The sequence below is a fragment of the Buteo buteo genome, chromosome Z (genome assembly GCF_964188355.1).
Source record: "Buteo buteo chromosome Z, bButBut1.hap1.1, whole genome shotgun sequence".
NCBI classification, from domain to species: domain Eukaryota; kingdom Metazoa; phylum Chordata; class Aves; order Accipitriformes; family Accipitridae; genus Buteo; species Buteo buteo.
In genome coordinates, this window is record NC_134204.1 from 29,121,270 (window position 1) to 29,142,306 (window position 21,037).

The 21,037-nt window shown below is 39.5% G+C and overlaps 1 protein-coding gene across 1 annotated transcript in view; it reads right to left on the reverse strand.

The window, feature by feature from the left end:
• Positions 1–21,037, reverse strand: part of MAP1B (microtubule associated protein 1B) — a 74,238-nt gene that overhangs the window by 51,719 nt on the left and 1,482 nt on the right. The window contains exon 2 of the mRNA XM_075019694.1: positions 16,871–16,972. Within this exon, the coding sequence (XP_074875795.1) occupies positions 16,871–16,972 (102 nt within the window). The remainder of the gene's footprint in view (positions 1–16,870; positions 16,973–21,037) is intronic.

The following is a 21,037-nucleotide window of genomic DNA, read 5'->3' on the forward strand; positions in this document are numbered from 1 at the left end:
AGAGCTGCTGTCACTAACACATCACTCCTCCTCTGCCTCAGAGGACGATATCTGCAGCCTCTGAGAGGCTGTGCTAGTGCTAATCTATTCATCACCTGGCAGACAACGCTCTCACAGGCCATTCCATTAGCAATATCCATCTCCGTGACAAAGTACGTCTTTTACATGTCTGGTTTCCAACCACGTAGATGTAAGTGTTGTGCTGGGCCCCTTTTCTGACAATGGAAATCACTGACCTAGTGCAAGTTGTGTTTATTACCCATTTTCTTTCATTCAGCTGGGTTGACAGAAATTTTGCCTTAAAAAATGGCCTCTGTATCCTTTGGTTACAAGCATGCTGCTTTGGCTGAACTAAGAGAACTAGTAACAAATATTCAGCTTTCCACATATAGCCACCAAAAAAAAAAAAAAAAAAAAAAAAAACCACCACCAAAAAAAAACCCTTTTGAAATCTGAAGCTGTATTTTAAAAGATTAACCTTTCAAGATACTAGGGAAGGACCCTTGCAAGCTATCAGAGCTCTGTGCTTAACTTTACATTATTATTGTTGTTTAAATGAGAAAAGTAATCCAGTGAAAATTAAATGAACAATTTTCATATTAATGCCTCCAGGCATTATTAACATTCACAGTACAAAGTGTCATGCTTCTTCATAATAAATTGACCTGAACAAGGTAGTAAATACCCACTGCCTTTATAATGGAGAAAACATTTTGTGTTACCAACATTTCAGAAACAGGCTGCCTGAACTGATTTTTTCCCTAAATACATAGCCACAGGTCAAATGCTCCAGCATTTTCCAGTGGCAGCATCCATCCTCCTACACTGGCAGCAGGCAAAATAACCCTGATTAAATTAATCAGTGTCTTCAGCTACTGTTGTGCTCATTATCAACCCTCTAACATTGTATGTTCTGAAGATATATTCTTAAGTGCAATAATTGTAGGCATTGGTTGCATAGGCAAGCATGATCAACATGGGTTATCAAAAGCATTTTTCATGCACAGTAAATAAAAGAAATATCTAAGAGCTACAGCAGGTTGATCTGCATGATGTAATATTTCATTAACATAATTAGAAGCAAATTTATAATAACTTAATTTTCCACCTTCTTTTGTCTAAAGGAGATCAGAGATACTCTGCTGCTTCCTGCAGAAAGCTTGTGCCCTGGCTGGCAAAATGTCAGGTAAAATTAGACTATGCAATGAAGAAAATGCTATTTTAGATATGATACACTCCCTTTAGAAATCTTGCTGATTGCACACAGGCTGTGTAATTACACACACTCATGAACTGTACTTCATCAGAATGACAAAGCGTCAGCATTGATGAGACATTTAACCCACCCAGTATTAAATGAACACAACTCAAGTACACTTTTAGGATCATCATAATTTGAAAAAAACAACTCAGGGGGATGCTTAAGGAACGTGATACCAATATAGTTGCATTTTTCCCCCCAAAGATCAAAACAACTCTGTATTTAATTTATTTTCTCTTTTTGGGGGCAAGAGAAATCCTGTGAGTTTTAAAATTTTCTCTTGACAAAGGAACACAAAGATTGCCATTAGATTTACATTGGAAGCTTCCACTGTCTTGCATGATAGGCAAAGTTGCATTACTTTTCTTTTTTCTATATATCTGGCACACTTTTCTAAGGGAGTTACACTAAAAAGAGAACCCTTACTAGATGTTAATCAACTGACCTATGCCTGACAATAGTTCTAAGTTGTGCAAATGCACAAGTACTCTTTCTTAACTTAATAAAAAATTACTTACCTATAGAGAACAGGAACAATATATAAAGTTGGGGTTGATCCTGCCTCCACTGGGATCCAGAAAGAGTGAAATTCTGACTGATTTCCAAAAGGCGCAATTTCAAATACAAGACCTTTCTTGCTACAAATTCAGTTTATATTTGAAGACTCCAGCAAAGTAAAGGGAGGTTCATTTATGCTGAACTAGTCAAATCAGATGTATTTGCCAGTTTGAGCATACTTTTTAACTTGGTGATTGTGGTCCTTACTGCATTTTTTTGAGATGGCTACAATTCTACAAAGTTACATTACTATGTAGTTCATAAGACATTAACCTGAAAAATGCAAATTTAAAAATAGGGATATTTATAATATACAGTATTACAAACAGACATTAAATAAAGTCATATATAAGGAATATGCACAATAAGATGAGTAGTAAACTCTACCATGTAAATAAATCCAAATTGCACAAAACTTAGAAAAGGGAATGTTTGTTTCCTATACAAATTATACAATTTCTTCTTATTCGTTGACATAACAAAATCTTTCATCTTGACTTTTTCTGTTGAAAAGTTTTGATTTATGACTTCTGTTTCAGGTCCTTTGTGAATCCTCACAAACGAGCAAATTTTGCATATTGTTCCAACTTGCTCCCTAATGGGAAAACTGCTTCCCTTGCATAGAACAATAACTTTAATTGGGAAAAAAAAAAAAATAGGGGGGGGGGGTAAAAGCAAAATCAGGAAAAAAAAAAATCAACAACGACTTGATCATGAAAGTTCTCCTCATGTGGCATTGAGTGGATGGCCACTGTAAACCCAGCTACTCACATGAGTGTTTAGACAACTGGACCACTTAATACTCACATTTCACATCAAATTTGGATAACCAGGATAAATTTTATGGAATTAAGCTACGCAAAGTTCTTCCCAGCACAGCGGTTGCATATTCCTCTACAGCTACATATTTCTGTTTGGGCTTGATCATTTTTAGCCAATGCCTTAACCCGTTTTACATCTTCTCTTACTTTCTACACTGCTGCAAGGGATGGGCCGTGGTCCATGAACCCAACTCCCGCGGTCAAACCTATGTATCCGGTAAGAATAGCAAGGCATAGGAACACAGCCAAAACTAGAGAGAATACACGATCTGTCAGTCTTAATCCTTTTTAATATTCCGCTTCACACCAGAGAGGATTTAATTGTTTCTTAAATGGCTCTAGGGCCTCTGAATGAGCAAACCTGTCTAACAGAGCAGACACATATTTGAAAGAATCCTTGTAATAAATATTGATCTATTGTATCTGTAGATCATTCTGGAGATGAAGCAATCTCTTCTTGCCTAATTAAACTGTGCTAATATGAAAATGCAGGCCAAGCCCATAAGGCATAACAGATCTGCTGGAGTGTGGAAATGTCTGGAAGTCACGAGCTCTGGGAAGAGAGGCAGAGGGGCCCACGAACTCCGCCTGCATGCTAATGAACTCCACCAGATCGTAATCCATATAGATGCAATTTAAATTCCCTTCCACAACTTCAGCCTCAAAGCCTTCTAATTAACCCTCAGCCAGAAGAAAAGCAGCCATGCAGAGGCGGGGATGGCACAGCAAAGGTGACAAAAGGCAAAAACTACTCCTTGCAACTTCTCTTCCCCCAGGATTTGAAGGTTGTGTCAGTCACTAAGCCAAACTCAGAGGGGTAATCAAAATGTCACCTACTTCATCTCCCCATGGCATTTTAACTTTTACCCTGTAAATAAGCATCCCTGGATTTAGGACTGGCAATAATGTTTTAGTAATCACGAAGCACACATTTCCACAGACACGTGGCAGCTTTTAAAAGCATTTCACTCCCACTTGGCATGGAGCTTTGTTACGAGATGGTAGACAATATTTCACCAGCTTGGCTTATGCTTTACACAGACACTTAGCTTCCTATAGAGGTTTAGGTCTAATGGAAGTCAGCCGATTTATTGCCCACTCCAGCACCACCCAGACTCACAAGGAAACCATAGGAGAGAATTGCTGGGCTTTATTTCAAGTGGTGCCACAGCAACCCAGCATTTCATTTTATGTGGAACCCTGTTACAAACTATAGACCAGCTTCCCACAACGATTTCCCTCCAACTGTCTATAGATGGGATCTATAAATAGCAATTCTTCAACAGCACTCCAATGCTGCCCTAACATATAATGGAGTAGATCTTGAGGGGCCCTTCTGTTTACAGTAAAATTACACAGAATTTACACTTGTTAAAAGCAGAATTTGTAAAACTGATGTAGTAATCATGATTTAAGATAAAATGCTGGCTATGTTTTGGGGCTTTGGGGGATATTTGCTTGTTGTTTAGATTAGTTTTTTTTTAATAAGTGGTAACAAACAGTTGATCCCAGCAAGTATCCACAGCCTTGCTACTTTGCCCACAATTAAATCAACAGAAAAGTATTTGAATGTCCATTTACCAGTATTTGCATATATCAAAAGGTTTTGCCCACACAGATGTATGCAAGTGTTCAGTTTCATAAAATGGTCCTCACTTTTTTTTTTAATACAACTCAGAAATCTGAAGGAGTTATACAAATTGGCAAATGGTTAATCTCAGTTTTTCATCTTTAGTGTTATTTTCAAATCAAGTCGAGTTATCCCTGTAGTGATTACTTCCAACATCTGGCTGGTAGCTTATTTGAAGAGAGTTGGTGGCCTCATTTTGAATTCTAATGAAGATCATGCTGAACAAATCACTGACGTTAGATTCCCTACTGGCACACTTGGCAGAGCTGTCCTCAATGGGAAGCTGAAGCAAGACAAAACAAATTAAATGTCATTAAGTCCCTGCAACTGAATAATCCAGATCAAGGATTGTCCATGGTATCTCAGTGTGATAGCCACAGTCAGTCTTTATGTAGTTGAGCAGCAAAGTTAAGGACTAAACTTCAGGTGTCTTGATTTAGGATATATCATGTGTTCTGCAGTCACTTAAAAAGCCATGAGGTTTTTTTTTTCCATCCCTAAGAAAGGAAAAAGACCACACTGGGATTTAACTTGTATGAACAAGTATTTTTAGACAGCCAATACTGAAATGTTTTGTCAAACTAGACGCTACTGTATTCCTATGTTCCTAACAGACAGTCATAGCACAGACTGAGACAAAGGAAAAAACCTGAGATATACTAAACCTGACAAGTGAGTCAGAGTCTACTTGCTTAGGTCTCAGGTCTTTTATTCTTTGCCGTGCTCTAAATTCAACATGGAAGAGGAGGCACTACTACACGTCTTGGTGTGGTTATGTTGCAGCTTCAAAACAGGGGAAGCTCAGCTCTGTTAGAGACATCCTGAAAATACAACAAATACATGATCTGTAAGGTTGATTTACTCAGCTAAATCTACAGCATGTGTTAATTTATGCACAAATATAGCTGTATGTATAATGGTCTTGCTTTTCTCCCTACTGGCTCTGCAGAGTTACTGTAATGTTAAGCATCTTCATAAATGATCACTACCTGTGGTCTTCAAACTGAGAGACCTCTTGCCCTGCATGAGCTATACTCTGCTTTTCCTCCATTGACTATGAGAGACTGAAGTTTGCCGAGCTCTTTCCACATTGAGGGATTTGTCCTTCACAGTCAACAGAGATAAATTGTCTGAAATTTAAACTCCAAGCCAGATCTCAGAGCAAAATAGAAACATATGTCTCACATTAAGTACTATGACCTAGAAACAGTACAGAAGTATTCACACTGACTTTAGTATGTGCTCGTTTACTGCACGGCAGTGAGTGTGGGCATTGAGAATGCCATCTACTGGCAAAAAAGCATGAGGGAGCGTAGTTCCATGGCAGGCGATTTCCAAAAAAAGGGAATGGGTAAGAAAACATTATGTAGCTCATTAGTTTGTTTGGGTTTGGGGTTTTTTTTAATTGCTTATTTCAAGTTTATTAAATCAAGTAGTTGTAACTGCATAATATGATGATAAATTTTATGTAGAGTCTTTGGTGGGAATGAGTTTTGAACCTGAAGTATATTATTACAACTTATTTTTGTACTGGAAAAGGGTAATGTTTGAAAATAGTAGCAAGTTAGAAGACATCAGAGATAATGAGACAATATGAATAGAGCTGCAAGACTGAGATTGCTCACACTTTCCTATGCTTCCTCTTATCTCACAGGATCTCAAAAATCACTCTCAAGTTCTTTAAATATTTGGTAAGAATTATTCAGAGTCTAAACTTTTGACACTAAAATCTGAAAAAGCATCAAACTCAGCAGTCAATCTGTTTATTATTCTGCCATAAGCTATAGCAACCATGATTCCAAGCTTTATGCAGCCAATCTTTGATTTGATCACAAATAGTCATCTCAGTGGAGAATATCCGTCTTGTTAACTCCGCTTACAAAGCAGTAACTGTTGTCACAGTACTATTGCAAGGCAGATCCACATAAGCTACATCTCTGCTGGTTTGAGAACCATCTCTGCTGGTATGAAAACATCTTATCTTTTATTTTTCCCCAATGATTATTGATAAGATTTTTTATTGTGTCCAGTCCACACCTAGCCAACAACCAGGTTACCTAGACTATCTAATAAAAAACAGATGGTCTAATATTGACGCAATATTCTTTAAGAGTGTCCCGTCTTTGCAAGTAAGTCATAGCCATGGAATAGTACAGGGAATAATATTTGGTGGGGTTCAGCAAGGACTTTGGTCTAAATCTAATTTGATCATTGCCTAGATTAAGGTAACAATCACTGACAAAGAGACAGCAATCTGCTCAAAAGGAGTACCAACAAAAAAGTTGGAAGTGCCAGAATAGTCTCCAACAGATCTAATAGCAGAAGGAAGCCAGAATTAGGAGGAAAAACTACAAAACATCATTTGTGAGCAGAGACATCCCTGACCACAGCTTTCTCTAAATTCATCTCTTAAAAAAGTAAACATTGCTTTGTTGTTAGCTGTGGTGTGGGTCCAAGAAAGGCAGCAAGCCTGGAAGTGCCAGTACTGACAAGATGCCATTCACATGTTACCACTAAATTACCATGACTTATTGTGACATATAGGAAGACTGCAGGAGGAACAGCATGCAGAAAGGAATAAGTGTCATCTAGGATGAACACAAGCTTCTCTGTAGTCTTGAAAACATCTGCTAATATCAAAACTCAGCATTTCACTCATTTTAGGAAAGCAGAAGGGAATAGGATAAAGTGTTTAAAATAAGCTGAAGAAATAAAAAAAACCAAATCAGGAAAATGGGAAAAACAGTTTCAGACATCAGTGTCACAGAATAAAGCCTTTGATCTATGCTTTGTCCATGCAAAACCTGCTCTTGCAGAGACACCAAAGCTGTCTCTGAAAAAATGGCAGTAGAACCCTGCCAACTCAGAGCTGTGGGGAAGCTGAATACTGATGTGATGAGACCCTCTTGATGGTCTTCTGAGAGGATGATCACTGATGAGATCATTCTGCTCCCAGGGACTGAAGTCTGGAGCTGCACCTGCATGGGGCTGTACTGTCTTGGGTAGAGGCACCAGCTCATCTGGAGCTGGTAGGGTAGCTTTATTATATAGTGCTGCCTTGCACCACCACCCTTTTGCTTCCAATGGTGACAGAAAGCTTTTAGAGTGGCCCCTTCTTTTAAAGTCATCCCTGCTTTTTTGTGACTGTAAGTCAAGACAAGAAGGGAGAAAGTGTTACCATGCCAGGACCAGAACATTGCCCTGGGCTGAACATACCACACTAACTACCACCTCACCTGGAAAGCAGCAGGCACTGTGTTAAAAATTCATTTGATTCTCAGACAACTCTAGGAAGGCCTGAAAAGCACAGGAAGACACAGGTAATTTCATAGATGCCCAGCTGTCTCCCACATCAGCAGGAAAAAAGACTGAAGTTAGGAATGGACTGAAAGTTAGAGGATCATCAACTCTGCAAATACATAGCATGCTGTGTGAAACTAAAAACAGTAGAGACCTGTAAAATAAAGTATATCTCTAAGTTTCTTCCAGATTCTCTGCAAGAATCTGATTTCTTGGCCTGGAATTTGCTTTCAGTTTAAACCAATTTAATTACAAAGGGAGCACACAGGCCATGAAACAATCCAGCAGTCAAAACTATACCTTTTTAGGTAAGGATGGTTCTAATACATGATTGTATTACACTGTTACATGGACTGAATAGTAAGTCTATACAGTTTAAGGAAATCTGAATGCCTTGCATTTCCTCTTTCCTGTGATCCCTGTCTGTAAATGGTTGTGGAGGACACACACCCATTAGCACAGCCCAGTAAATGGGTCTCCCCCACTCAACAGCTTCTCCTAATAGATTAATACTATCAGATCCTCTTGTTTAACACAAAATGAGAATGTTGCAAGATCTCCTTCCACACAGTAATCCCCTACTTGACATACAATGACATTATCCCACCGAAGTTGGAGACAAATTATAACTCTTGTTGTAATTACAGGCTTTAATAGGTATAGAAGGTTGTTAGGTGCAGAGCAACTACTCCCATGAGGGACTCTTCAGGAATACAATTGGTGCAGCCAAACTATTTATGAATTTGAGACAGTGCTATGATCAAAGGAGCCCATCCTTACTTTTAAAGCATCACTTAAGTAATACACCATCTCCATTTGGATTTCTTTTTGGTGACTTCCATGTCTTCCATGCATTAAGTTGAAAAGTGGTATGTTTTTCATCTGATCCAGCAATTCACTTTGTAGGATACAATAAAAAACAAACAAAAGACAATTTCAAGCTTTTTTTTATATAGTGGATTGAAAAGTAAAAAGAATGGCATTCTGTAATACAATTATTGAAAAAGTGGACAGAATTATTAAAATTTATGAAGTTGCTAGGAAATGTTAAGTGTACAAAAACCTAATTAGTATTGAAAAATATTTAAATCTTCCAAGTCTAATTAACTTGTAGAATCTGAGCTTTACAGCTAGTAATGATAAGTTTGAAAAATTCAATAGTGGTAGACAAATAATTATAAGTAATGCCATTAAATTATTAGCTTGCGACAAGCATTAAATCCCATCCAGAGATACTCTCGAAGGCATTGCCTTCTATATTTATTTAAAGCACTGGTCACAAAGAAAGTAATTTTTTATTCATTTTTTTCAGTTTGTCTAAACTCTGTGCAAGTTCTGGACGACCAGGAAAACTTCAGGACACAGACTGAGGTTAACAAAGCATGCTGGATGGCCATAATACCCATGCCAGGATGTGCACTGGATGTTTCAAAGCCTCAAGATCAGAAGCAAGACCCCTCTAGTTGGGCTCTCTTCTTAGGGGTCTGTCAGACTTCATCCCATATTTATTCCCCAGAAGTTCAACAATGGTGCCAGCAAAAAAACATGACTTGAAAACACAAAGATGAAAGCAAGGCTTTTCTCTTCCCTGTTTTAATATTTTTCTAGTCTGTCTTGTCTGTCCCATGTGTCTGGGACAGTTTTCATTATGCCAATTTCCTCACACTTACAGTGATCCAGGAAACTTCAGCCCTTTCTTGATGGTCTTTTGAAAGGACCTGTCCAAGACGGGAGTCATGCTCTTGTTAGTGGATAAACATATGACTATTAAGAAACAACCCTTTCTAGAAGAGTTTACTGGCTCTGACTGGGATGGATTTAACTTTCTTCACAGCAGCCAGTAAGGTGCCGTGTTTTGGATTTGTGTCTAGAACAGTGTTGGTAACACACTGGTGTTTTGGCTATTGCTGAGCAGTGCTTGCACAGCATCAATGCTTTCTTTTGCCCCACTCTGCCTGCCTGTGAGTAGGCCGGGGGTAGACAAGAATTTGGGAGGAGACAAAGCTGGGACAGCTAACACAAGTTGGTCAAAGGGATGTTCCATACCATGTAATATGCTCAACAACAAAAGGTGGAGTAGAGGAAGAAGGTGGGGTTTTTAGTTTCCAAGGTGGCTGTTGTTTGGAGACTGCCTGAGCATTAGTCTGCCTGTGTGAGGTGGTAAGCAATTTCCTTCACTTTGCTTGTTGTTTTTTTCCTCTTTCCTTCAGCTATTAAATCATCTTTATCTTCACCCATAAGTTTTGTTGCTTTTGCTCTTTCTAGTCTCTCAGGGGTGGGGAGGACAGACACTCAATCCACCATAAAGAGCTTACAAGACCTAGAAAAGCTTATCTGTGACTCAGGACATGGGACCCGAAGCTGGGATCAGTCTTTTCTCCAGCAGAGCTACAGAACTGCCATAAAACTGGGAGAGATTCCAAAGGCTGCATTTGGCAGTGGTGACTTGGCTTCTAGGTAAAAGTCTCCATAGCTCATTAGAATCACTCACAGATTACACAGCCTAAAATGGCTTATCTCACTGGAAGAGTTTGGGTTCTTGTTGGTTTTGGTTTTTTTTTTTTTGCGGGGGTGTTGGTTTGGGTTTTTGTTCGTTTTAAATAAAACCCTAAGCTTCCCAGAGTTCTGATGGGCAGAATCTCCCACATACAGCTATGCAGGAGATGGGGACATAGGGACACAGGACAGTGACTCATCTCACCGTTATTGACAAGCTCTCAAGTACCAAAATACATAAAGTTGCAACATCAAAATAATACTGATACTGATATTCACACAAATTTGTTTCTGAATTAGTTATTATTTTAATACAATTTTTTTCAACTTAATTTTGTCTTGTATCAGCAACTAGTTTTGAATCATAAACAGGCTAATTCCAACCAATAGAAAAGCCAGAAAGGAGAAGAGTCATGTCCTTACATTTATGAGTCTATGCTGCTTACAGACAGCATGCAAGCCCAGGTCATCAGGAGCACTGGTGTTTCTTCTCAAGTCTAGGAATGGATTGCCACCAGCAACCACAAGCCAAAAGTAACCATCATGTCTTTTTGGCAGGACCATCTGGGGGTTTGATGCAAAAGCATGAGCCTCTGTTACAGAATTACCCAGTTTTCTATTTGTGACTATTACTGACTAAAGTGCCTGTCTTCCCTACCTAGTCATAGGGACTGTTGAGGTACTATGGGATACTCCCAGCAGACTACAGCCAGGAGCACCTGGATCTGCAGCCAGCACTAGTACATCTCTTGCATTTGTCTCTACAAGGTAGATGACAGCTGGAGCTCCTCATGTTGATGCAAGGCTGATAGCAGCAGCCACAGTGGCAACGCTCATTTTACAGTTGGCAATGAGGATGAACATGTGCTCCCCATTCCACTCAGTCTAGAGACAAAGAGTGTCTCAACTCTCCTTCCCTAGGTCTGGTCCTATTACTGAATGCAGTGGTAAGCAACTCACTGCAAATAAAGCATAGTTTTTATCTGGCAAGAAAGAAGTTAAAAGGTTCACTTTCTTCCTCATTATATGAAAATTTGGTCCTCGTTCTATCTTAATAATACTAGAAAGTGTTTCTTCTAATCTGAAATCCAATCCAATTATTTCAGTGGTCTTCATATCAAGTCTTTTTTCATTATAAAGCCGAATTACAAGCATTTAATATTTGTCTCAAGTGATTGATAAGCTGTACCAGAAAGTAACAGAAAATCCAAGCAATTAAAAAAAGGTAAGTCTTAACAAAATTAAGAAAAACAGACATCTGAGAAAAATGTTGTCCATGACCAGAATCTAGATGAAAAAACTAGCAATTATGTTGTGGTTACACATTTATTATAAATCCATGATGGAAGAGATGAGAGGTAGGTCATCTGTAAATGATACTGGGCAAGGGTCAAAAATAAAATATTGTTTAAGTCTTCAGTTTCAGACATCCCACATAGACAAAATGTTAGGAAAGAAAGACTGAGGAGTCTCACAAGGGACAAATTAAGAATTATAATTCTGTAAGTTTTTGTTAAATAACCATTAACAAAATAACCTTTGTGAATATACCATTAGGTATGCTGTATTCTTCTAATCAAGAGGGATGGGGATTCAAATTTCATAATGGAGTTAAAATTCTGTCTTTTTTCACAACTAACTTAATCCCATGTGTCTGGTACCTCCCTCACACAGGTCAAAAAAATGTTCCCGTAAAATCCGGGCTATTGTAAGACCACTGAACACATTTTATGTACTTGTGATACAAGGTATTTAAAAGTAACCTCTCAGTTATTTTGCTGATTCACGCTAACAGCTTAGCAGCAGCAGGTACTGCTGTTTTGGCAGCAATGTAAATTCATGCTAATTTTCACTGAGATCATTCCTAAAAAACCAGAAATGGAAGTCAGTGCCAGAATGATTGTCACGTAAGTGGAACAATTTATTCACTGAAAAAAAGATAAAGTCACTTATTAGCCCATTTCTGGAATTTTGATTAGTGCTAAGAAAGGAAGGCTTTGACAATTCCTGTATCCGAATACAGGCTGTTGCACTGTAATCCCTTCCTGAGCCACCAAAATTCTAGCATCCCCCAAAAAAAAGCTCGCGAGCAGATGAGAGTGCTGCACATGCCCCTGCCCCATCCAGGTGCCCCTGCGAGGACACCCAGGCTCCCCAGGCTCCGCTGCCAGGCAGCCCCACTGCTGCAGCCCTGGACCACTGGCAGCAACACCCTGTAGGGACACCATTCACAGCCTCAGCAGCGTGAGTCAGCTCAATTCCCTATTCAAGTCCTGTTCTGCCTCCATTTTCTTTCTTCTAAGGCACAAATACTTTGAGACACAAAACAAGCTTGGTAGCCAACTAAAATTAACCTCTCCAAACACAAATGAGCTAAAATTACTCCACTCGATAGCTACTCCAGCTATCACAGTCTCTAATAGCTGAAGAATCATATTTATAGGATGTCTCTAAATGTGCATACCAGACTGCTTGAGATTTTAAGCGAAATTAATTCCTAGGCACTTAGTGATGGTATTCTCATACCAGCTGAGAAACCTGGTCTTGACTTCTTGGCTCTTTTCTCTTTCTTTTATTTTAAGTGATAGGTTTTGCTCAAGTACCTGTGTCCTCTTACTTGACAATTTTTGATGAACTGAAGTTTTCGGTAAGACAGCACTAAACCCACGACCCTGAGGATTTTATCAACGAGCTCACGTTGCAAGCTACTAGGTGTGATATTAACTGGGTTTAGATCTGCTTTGACAAAGGCAATAGGACTATCCACCACTTTGGCAAAGTATGGAGCTGTGCGTATCGATGACCAAAATTCCCAGATCCAGAAATTCTCCACAGGATACTAACAGTCCCAAACAGTAACTTTTGAAATGGTAACTTTCAAAATGAAAGCAGTTGAGGCTTTCTGGGGTAATGACAGTTTCAGAGAACAACAACCTTCTTTAGGAAGCCTGAAGGAGGCAAGCCCACTGGTACTGCTGCTGCAGGTGGCTGCCGAGGGGACACCAAACAGGTCTTACACTTTGCCAAGGTAGCCCCTGGCCACAGGCTGGTGAAAATGAAGTCTCAGGCTCAGGTAAGGAAGGACTTGCTTAAGCCAGTGCAGTCACCAGCTGCTGACTTATGGGCAACAGGAGACCTCCCAGTAATGCTCAGATAGGAGACGCATCTTCCACAGATAAATGTTCTTCATAACAACAGGACAAAGTACAAAGTAGTCACGGTGCATTGCTTGAGCAGTATTTCTTTGAAGGTTAGGGGTGACTAGCTACTGAACAGCTATTTAAATAAACCAAATTTCATCTAGACAAGGGCTTGAATACACACCAATGCAACAGTCAACTGTCCCCAGGTGGAAGCTAAGGAAAAAAACAGCAGATGTAGAAGTCTTGCAGAAGGGGCCTCAATGGCCTTACCCTTCCCCACTCCCAAAACCCATTTACTAGGTCTTTTGTGAAGCTGCTTTATGCAGCTGAAACTTTTTTTTTTAATTAAGAAAATGCTGGTAGGTACAGCTGCAATTTCAACAGAGCTCTTTCCAAGACTCTCCACTTGCTCAGCCTCACTACCAGATACATAGTTCCTTTTCCATGTTACAATTCATTGTTTGAATTTTTTGTCCTTGTGATGTTAACATAAGATGGAAGTTATCAGTACATGACAGAGAAAACAGAGGCAAGAGCTGGAGTACCCTTTTTAAGTCATGTTGCCTGTTGTCTTGGCAACCAGTTAATAAGCTCTCTTACTCATTTTTCACCAGCACCTGACAACAACATCTCTGTGAGATTTGGTATTATTAAGGAGTCTGCTAACTCAGCTGCTTTACAAGGTATCAGAAAAGATCTGCTGGCAACTCCATTCTGAATCCTATTTTTCTGGATTCATATATCATCCATAAATTGCCCAGCAGCTGATTATAGGATGCACAAATACCACTGTGACAATTCATTGCCTTGAAAAGAGCACAAAAAAGAGTGTTGGGATCTGGTCATGTTCTCCGCAGTATCAATATGTACATTGCTATTCACTATGCAGGGAGAAGGATTAGACCTCAAATTCCTCAAGTGAAAACACATGAATGCTTTGACAGACATATTATCTCGCATGTCTCTCCTTCAATATCACAGGCATATGGTGTGTGGACAGGGTTGGCCCTATATCCTCCAAGCTTCATTTTGGAGGAAGAGTCCTACCCTTCACATTGCTGCTGTGTGTATCCTCAAGCTGCTTCGAGAAGCACACAGGCATGTACTGAGCCAGCACTCCAATTACCATAATTAAACATTATAATCAAACAGGCTTCAGTCAGCAGTCAGACCTGACTACACTAGAAGCTGTGCAGACACATTAGATTACTCTACCCTTCCTCAAGAGTAAACTGTCCCTATGTGTGGGTCGCACAAAGAGTTCAGTCTCAGACGACTGAAAAAAAGGCTGTTTAATTACATCCCACAGACTACCCTGCCACCTTGATGAATACTTTCCTTGGACAAAAGGTCACCTAGTTACCCAAATTCTGCAGAATTTCTGAGTTTGGCACCATAAGGAAATATGTACTTACAATCATCTCTTTAGGATGAACATTGACCATTTCACTGGTTAAACACTCAAAATTCAGCATTTGGGTGTTGTAACAGAAATCAAATGTTCTGAAATGTTATTAACAAATGGCAACAAAAACCCCTTCTCCCTACCAAACAGTAGAGAGGATACAAAGGAGTCTCATGCAGATCCAACATCAGAGAACCACAGAGACAAACTGAAAAAAAATGATCCTCTGATCTGTGCAGCAGGATTCTGGAGGTGCCAATGGGCTTCCCCACAAAATTTTAGACAAGAAATTGGTCAAGAGGCCTAGCTTTATTCCTGGATGTTCCCTTTATCCAAGTTTCAGGGTCCCTTCATGCTCTTTCAACATAGATTTTGGCAGTTTATTGTTTAAAGATTGAGCAGTGGTGAAAAACACATTCACTACTGCTTGTCATAGAGATGTTGATGAATCCCAGTCACATGCAATTAAGCTGTATTCAACACAATGACAGACTAAACAGGCAAGTCTAGACAAACAGGAAAGAAGTCAACCAAAAATACAATTCCTAGAGAAAAATTCCTAGAGGATTCTATAATCTTTCTGTTGAAAAAAAAAAGTGCATAATCTTCTTTTATTTATCATAAGAAAACAGAGTATTTGCTTTATTTTAATTCATGCAATGGTATTAGGATGTATCATCCAAAAAACACAGCAAAGGGTATTAAACACACTAGAATATTTTTGCTAAAGAAGAAGCGCAGGATCTTTATTGTCCTTGAGGTTTTAAAGTAAAACACATACATGTTAAAAATGGGATACATTGCATCTTGCATTTCTTAAAGATAAATTCTGCTAATTGCACTTATTGGAATACCCTCTCTGTAAAACAAAGCGAGTCATGTCACTGAGAAGTTGAATTGGCTTCATGGCATTTAAACTGAAGTGGAAGACATGTATTCTAGGCCTGAGTTCAATTCCATGTAAATGAGGAACTACATGCCTTGACTCTAAATCTTCACACTGAGTATTGTTGTATTGGTTCTGTTGGTTTTCAAACCAGGGGAAGAATCAGAGAGGTATTTTTTTTTTTTTCTTAATTCTGGCAATGTTTTACTCTCTATAGATTTGGGGACATACAGCAAAATCTGCTACAACCTATGCTGCAAGAGGAAGAATTAGTTACACAACACATTTTGGTACATTATTCAAAACCATCAGGTCAATGCTGTCATGCTAGTAAGACATAAGGATTTCTTTGTCAACAGTGTATAGCAGCTGACCCTAGGAATGTGATGTAGTAGCATGATACAACACTTCATAGCGTTTTTTCACCACACTTAAGAGATGTTCCTGAAGCTGGAATTTGTAACACTCATCAGCACTAGGTTGTATTAGTCAACACGCACATGGCCACAATGATTTCTCCAATGAAAGCAACCTCTACTCCTTTGACAAGGTTATATATTTTTACATGAAAACAGTGATTAATTTCACCCATGCTCACTCAGCATTTGTGTTAAAGCAATGAGATGTTAGAAAACTTACCAAACACTTGATTCCCATGCAACCAGAACAAAATCAAATTTTACACTTCACAAAACTGGGGGTTTTTTTTGTTTTGTTTTGCTTTATTGTATAAATCCTCTAAAGGAAGGGCAGGCTTGAAGAAAAGGCAGCAAAAGAGGTTTAGTCTTATAAGCCCTGAAAATTTCTCGTTTCTTCATACAAGCCAAAGAAAGTTCCTGTGAGTCAAGGTAGACCCTCCACCCCTCAGCTTTTCACACCAAAAAAAAGTCCAAGCCCTTTGGGAAGAAACATGGGGCTTGAACCGCACTTGTGCAACAGCCATGACACAGTTTCTGGCTCTATCAAACTGTAGAGCTAACCTTTCATGTTATTTTTTTGTATGTGCTCTACCTACCACAATAAGCTTCAGTCTCTGGGACTACTAGATTGGTGCTACACAAACTGTTCAGACAAAAAGTGAGTTTTACTTAATTTTAATATGGCCCTAAAACTAACATCTACTACCAAAGTAATCACAGCAATATACATGAAGCTAACTAAAAGACTGATTACTTTTAAGTTAAGTTGTGAGAAAGTTAAAACAAATTATAATTTTCAAGCCATATTTTAAGTTAAAGGTAAAAACCTATTCATTGTGAAGAATCACAAATGAAAGTGGGCCATACAATTCCAGGGTGTATTTATTGATTCTGCTCTTACAAAAAAAGCAAACAAAAAAACCCCTTTGCCAAACACTTCCAAAAACTCACCTCGCACTTCAGGAGAGAATCGAGCTGAATGGCGAGACACAAAAAGTTTCAGTTCTTGATCCAAGTTGCATTCAATCAAGTTTGTGTCCCATGATCGGATTCCTAAAATTCAAAATACAAAACACATCTAGCTTGATACATGAGCAGTGGAAGTTTTAACTGAGTATTTCTCCATTTGCATTCATGCTATTTGCATATTTCTAAAATCCAAACCCAGCCCCTCCTCCTTTCAAGGCTCACAGCTTTTTTTTTTTTTTTTTTTTTTTTTTTTGGAAAGTGTTGAGTGCTCAGAAGGAGCACTTTGGACAGGAATCAGTCACAAGCAAGAGGAAATCTGCCTTTCCAATGGGTGAACATCCTTTAAGGCCCCAGCTTTAGGACTGCTGGTCCCACATCCAACCTAGTAGCTACATTACTAAAAGTTACTGATGTCCCCGAATTGACTTAAAAATAGCAATACACTGATTTACAACTGAGTTAATCACTCAGAGGACACTTTAGTCACATTGCAGGACCATTGTACTTGTCCCTCTGAGAAAAAAGAGACAGCATCACCTAGCATGTTGCAAATTAATATTTAAATACAAAGTATTAAATTGCTGACTTCTTAATTCAAAAGCTTTGAAGCACCCCATATTTTAAATTAAAATGTAAGTGATCTTTTATTTATGAAGTATCAAAATTCAAGTCTTGAGATTTAAAAATGCTATGCTTGATCTTTTTCTTTTAAAAACTAAACAGCACATCTCTATTCCCTACCATTTTTCCTCCCAGCTACTTAGAAAGTGAGACACTTGACACATATATGATCAAAAAATGTATTACTCCAAACTATATTTTTAAGGATTGAAATTCGACCGGGGGGGGGGGGCGGGGGGGGGCGGGCAGATCATTGCAGCCAAAAGACAAATTTAGAGTTTCCTTCCATAAGATTTTGCTGACTAAATTAAAAATTAACAGAAAGAGAGAGAGAAGAACATGCTTAACATTTTTCTATAATTTTCTTTTTTTTGAAATTTTTCTGAAAAATCTTCTAGTTTTGAAAAATAATGAGCAGGCAGTTGCACTGCAGGTAAGTCCAGGCACTGTTGCCATTTTGAACACCAGCATTAGAGTGGTTTTTTTTTTTTTTCCTAAAGGAACATCATTAGACTTACACAAATTAGCTGGCAAACGTAGAAGGGACTGCAGGTGAGGAAGTGTCTGGTGGCCCCTCCCCGCATGCCTGACCATGCCTTTGCATGAAATTGTTGAGTTAAATCACTTTGGGGTTTGGCGAGGGGATGCCTGAAGAAGTGTGGCCAACCCCTCACCGTGAGACTGGCACTAACACTCCTGCTGGTAACTCTGTCAGGGTTTCCGGCTGTGAACGTTGCTGTCAACACTACCTCCCATGCTATATTCTCTTTCAAGGCAGCAGAAGCATTAAGACTTGCACTGGCAGAAGCCATGTAGTAGGGCTGAAGGATGAGGAGGAGAAAGAGGGGGAAGAGCAGAGCAACCAGATCCACAGTGCCTGTCTCCCATTGCAGCTCTGGGTAGATTCTCCATGCAAATATGAACATCTGCATTTCAAGAGCCAGAAGCCTCTTCAGGGAGAATTCATCCAGAGCTTTTCCTTGTCAGCATCCCAGTCCAGGTAGAAGCATGCTTACTATGGGATATGCTACCAGCTATTAAGTAGCTGCCATTTGAAATTCTAAATAAATTTGGAAATACAGTATTGCCTGTGTGTTTTATAACCACTCAAGAGAAAAATAACTGAGCTATATAACCAGCCACCTCCACTTCCTGACTGATGCATCATTGTTCAGAGGCATAAGCAGTGAGTCGCTTTTGCAAGTCTCCTTATTTTCATTTCTCAAAAAGTCTCTCAGCCATATGGTACATTTTTGGGGCATAGTTTTGGCAGACAAATACAGCTCAGCAGGCTTTAATGTTTTCCAGGTGTTGGAATATTTGAGAGCAAGAAAGTAAAGATGATGTAATACCATGCATATACAGTGCATATGAAAACTATGACTAGAAAACCAACATCGATCATGAAGCTGCGGTACGTTCAATGAATGAGCGCTGAACTTCAAGAAGCTAGAAGATAAACAGCTCACTGGCCTCTGACAGCAAGCTTGTGTGGGGAGACTACAAAGCTTTCTAGAGGTCAGTTAAGCAATATGGACTATGATTCAGCAATGCTGCTAATGATATGGCCTGTCCACCATCCCTAGCTGCCTTTGTTGTGGATCCAAATTTGCTGTAGGGATAAGATTCTGATTAGGTGTAGTCAAGACTGCTGAGCCAGGCAATGTCCAAAATACAGGACTCAACACAAAATAAATTGGGGGGGGGGGGGGGGGGAAAAGCCTAGACATCCCATGCTCACAGTAGTCCTAGAAGCTGTAGCTGGTATTTGGATAAAATATCCCAAATCTGCAGCTGGATGATTCAGCAGCCTGGTTGCAAAAATTATGTATGTGCATTATAAAGTAGCATAATGTATTTTATACATTATATAACCAAATCAGGTTTGGGTAGAACGGAGGGAAATCTGGAACTAAAATCCAAGGTCAATCCAATTATGTAGATCATTAACAGCATGGATGTAACTACTCGAAGCATGGCTGAACTGGAGCTATTTCTTTCTGCAGTCTTAGGAATGTAATGCCACTAGACACAGGACTAACAAATCAGACAGCAGGCAGGGCACACCCAGTAGCATCTGCCAAATCAGTGGAAGTCTTGAAGCTTTCTCCTCACTCCCCTCTTCTTTTTTGGTGGACGGTGGGTTGGAGGATTGCCCCCTTAGCAAAGTCACATCCCAAACGTAATTACTGAAAATGCATCTTGCCACGCCATTCCCTCTTCATGATATATTAAGAAATGACTCTGCATTCCACCAGGTTGCGTAGCATCACGCCACTGATGTGTTATCAGCAGATGTTTTCTTTGACACGTTGCTCTGCAGTTTGGCGCATGAATCCACAGTTTTCAGTGATGGTACTCAGGAGATGTACCAGAGAAGACAGTGAGGCAGTTATCAAGAACCCAAAAGACATTTAAGGCTCTGTCGAGAATAAAGGTCGAAAGAAGCATTGTTTTCCAGACTACAGCACACTTTCCAAAGAGAAAGAGATGAGTCGAGCCCGTATTTGCCTCATGCAGATAGAGCTTCAGACTCCCAGTGTACTCATCCAGAACAATGCACCTCAAAATTTCATCAAGGTTTTTTCCTAGCAGGCAAAATCTCAGTCAGATCGTCTGACACCAGGAGCAGTGAGGTGACTTCTAATCCAAAACGATGAATAAAAAGGCCAAAGCATTTCCTCTGAACATCTAAAACTGCAAGGGGGTGTTATGCTTAGTGGCAGGAGCTAGCAGCAACAGAGCAATGCAGCACCAACTGTACAATAGAAGCTTCAAGAGACGGAGGAGCATTTCTTCAGAGGAAGGATGACATCAGCTGTCTTGAGGGCAGAAGTTTTATCCATTTGCTCTATAATTTTTAATAATTTAATTAAAATGCAGCTGATTCTCTTCTGACACAACCGAAAATTAGATAGAATCAGTAAAGTGCAACGCTGAAGAGGCTCTGAATGACAAAGCATCTGCCTCAGTAGGTTCTCCCTAGGAGACAATGGTAGCAATAAAGATGAACAGGTCATGGTGAAGCTGGTTAGCTGTGATGAGGCAGTCCTTTACCACAAACGGTCGTGAAAAAGAATCAAGAGAAATAGCCAGCCAAAGCAACAATGCTTGAGAAAGCAACAATAGAGACAAATGAAGTCCTAGCCGGACTGCTGAACCACACCTACATGACAAGGCTGCTACCAATTCCCGGTTCCAGGGTCTCTTCCTCCCCTCTAACAATGGCAGGTTTCTGAAATCTCTCCTTTCACCAGCCCAGAACAAAAATATATGTTACAAAATCAGGTATCAATTGAGTTTAACAAACTATAGGGTCCGGCAACAATTTTCTTTGTGCTTCCTACCACTATTACCGCAACGAGGCTTTTTTTTTTCCCCTCTGCATGTACACTGCAATCTATTGTATCAAGAAACCACACTGAGAAGTTATTAAACTGTCATTTCACTTGCGATACCTTCCTGTATCGCCGTGTCAAGAAAAGGACAAGCGAACAGCGCGTCAAAGCAGCCCGTAGCCGGACAATA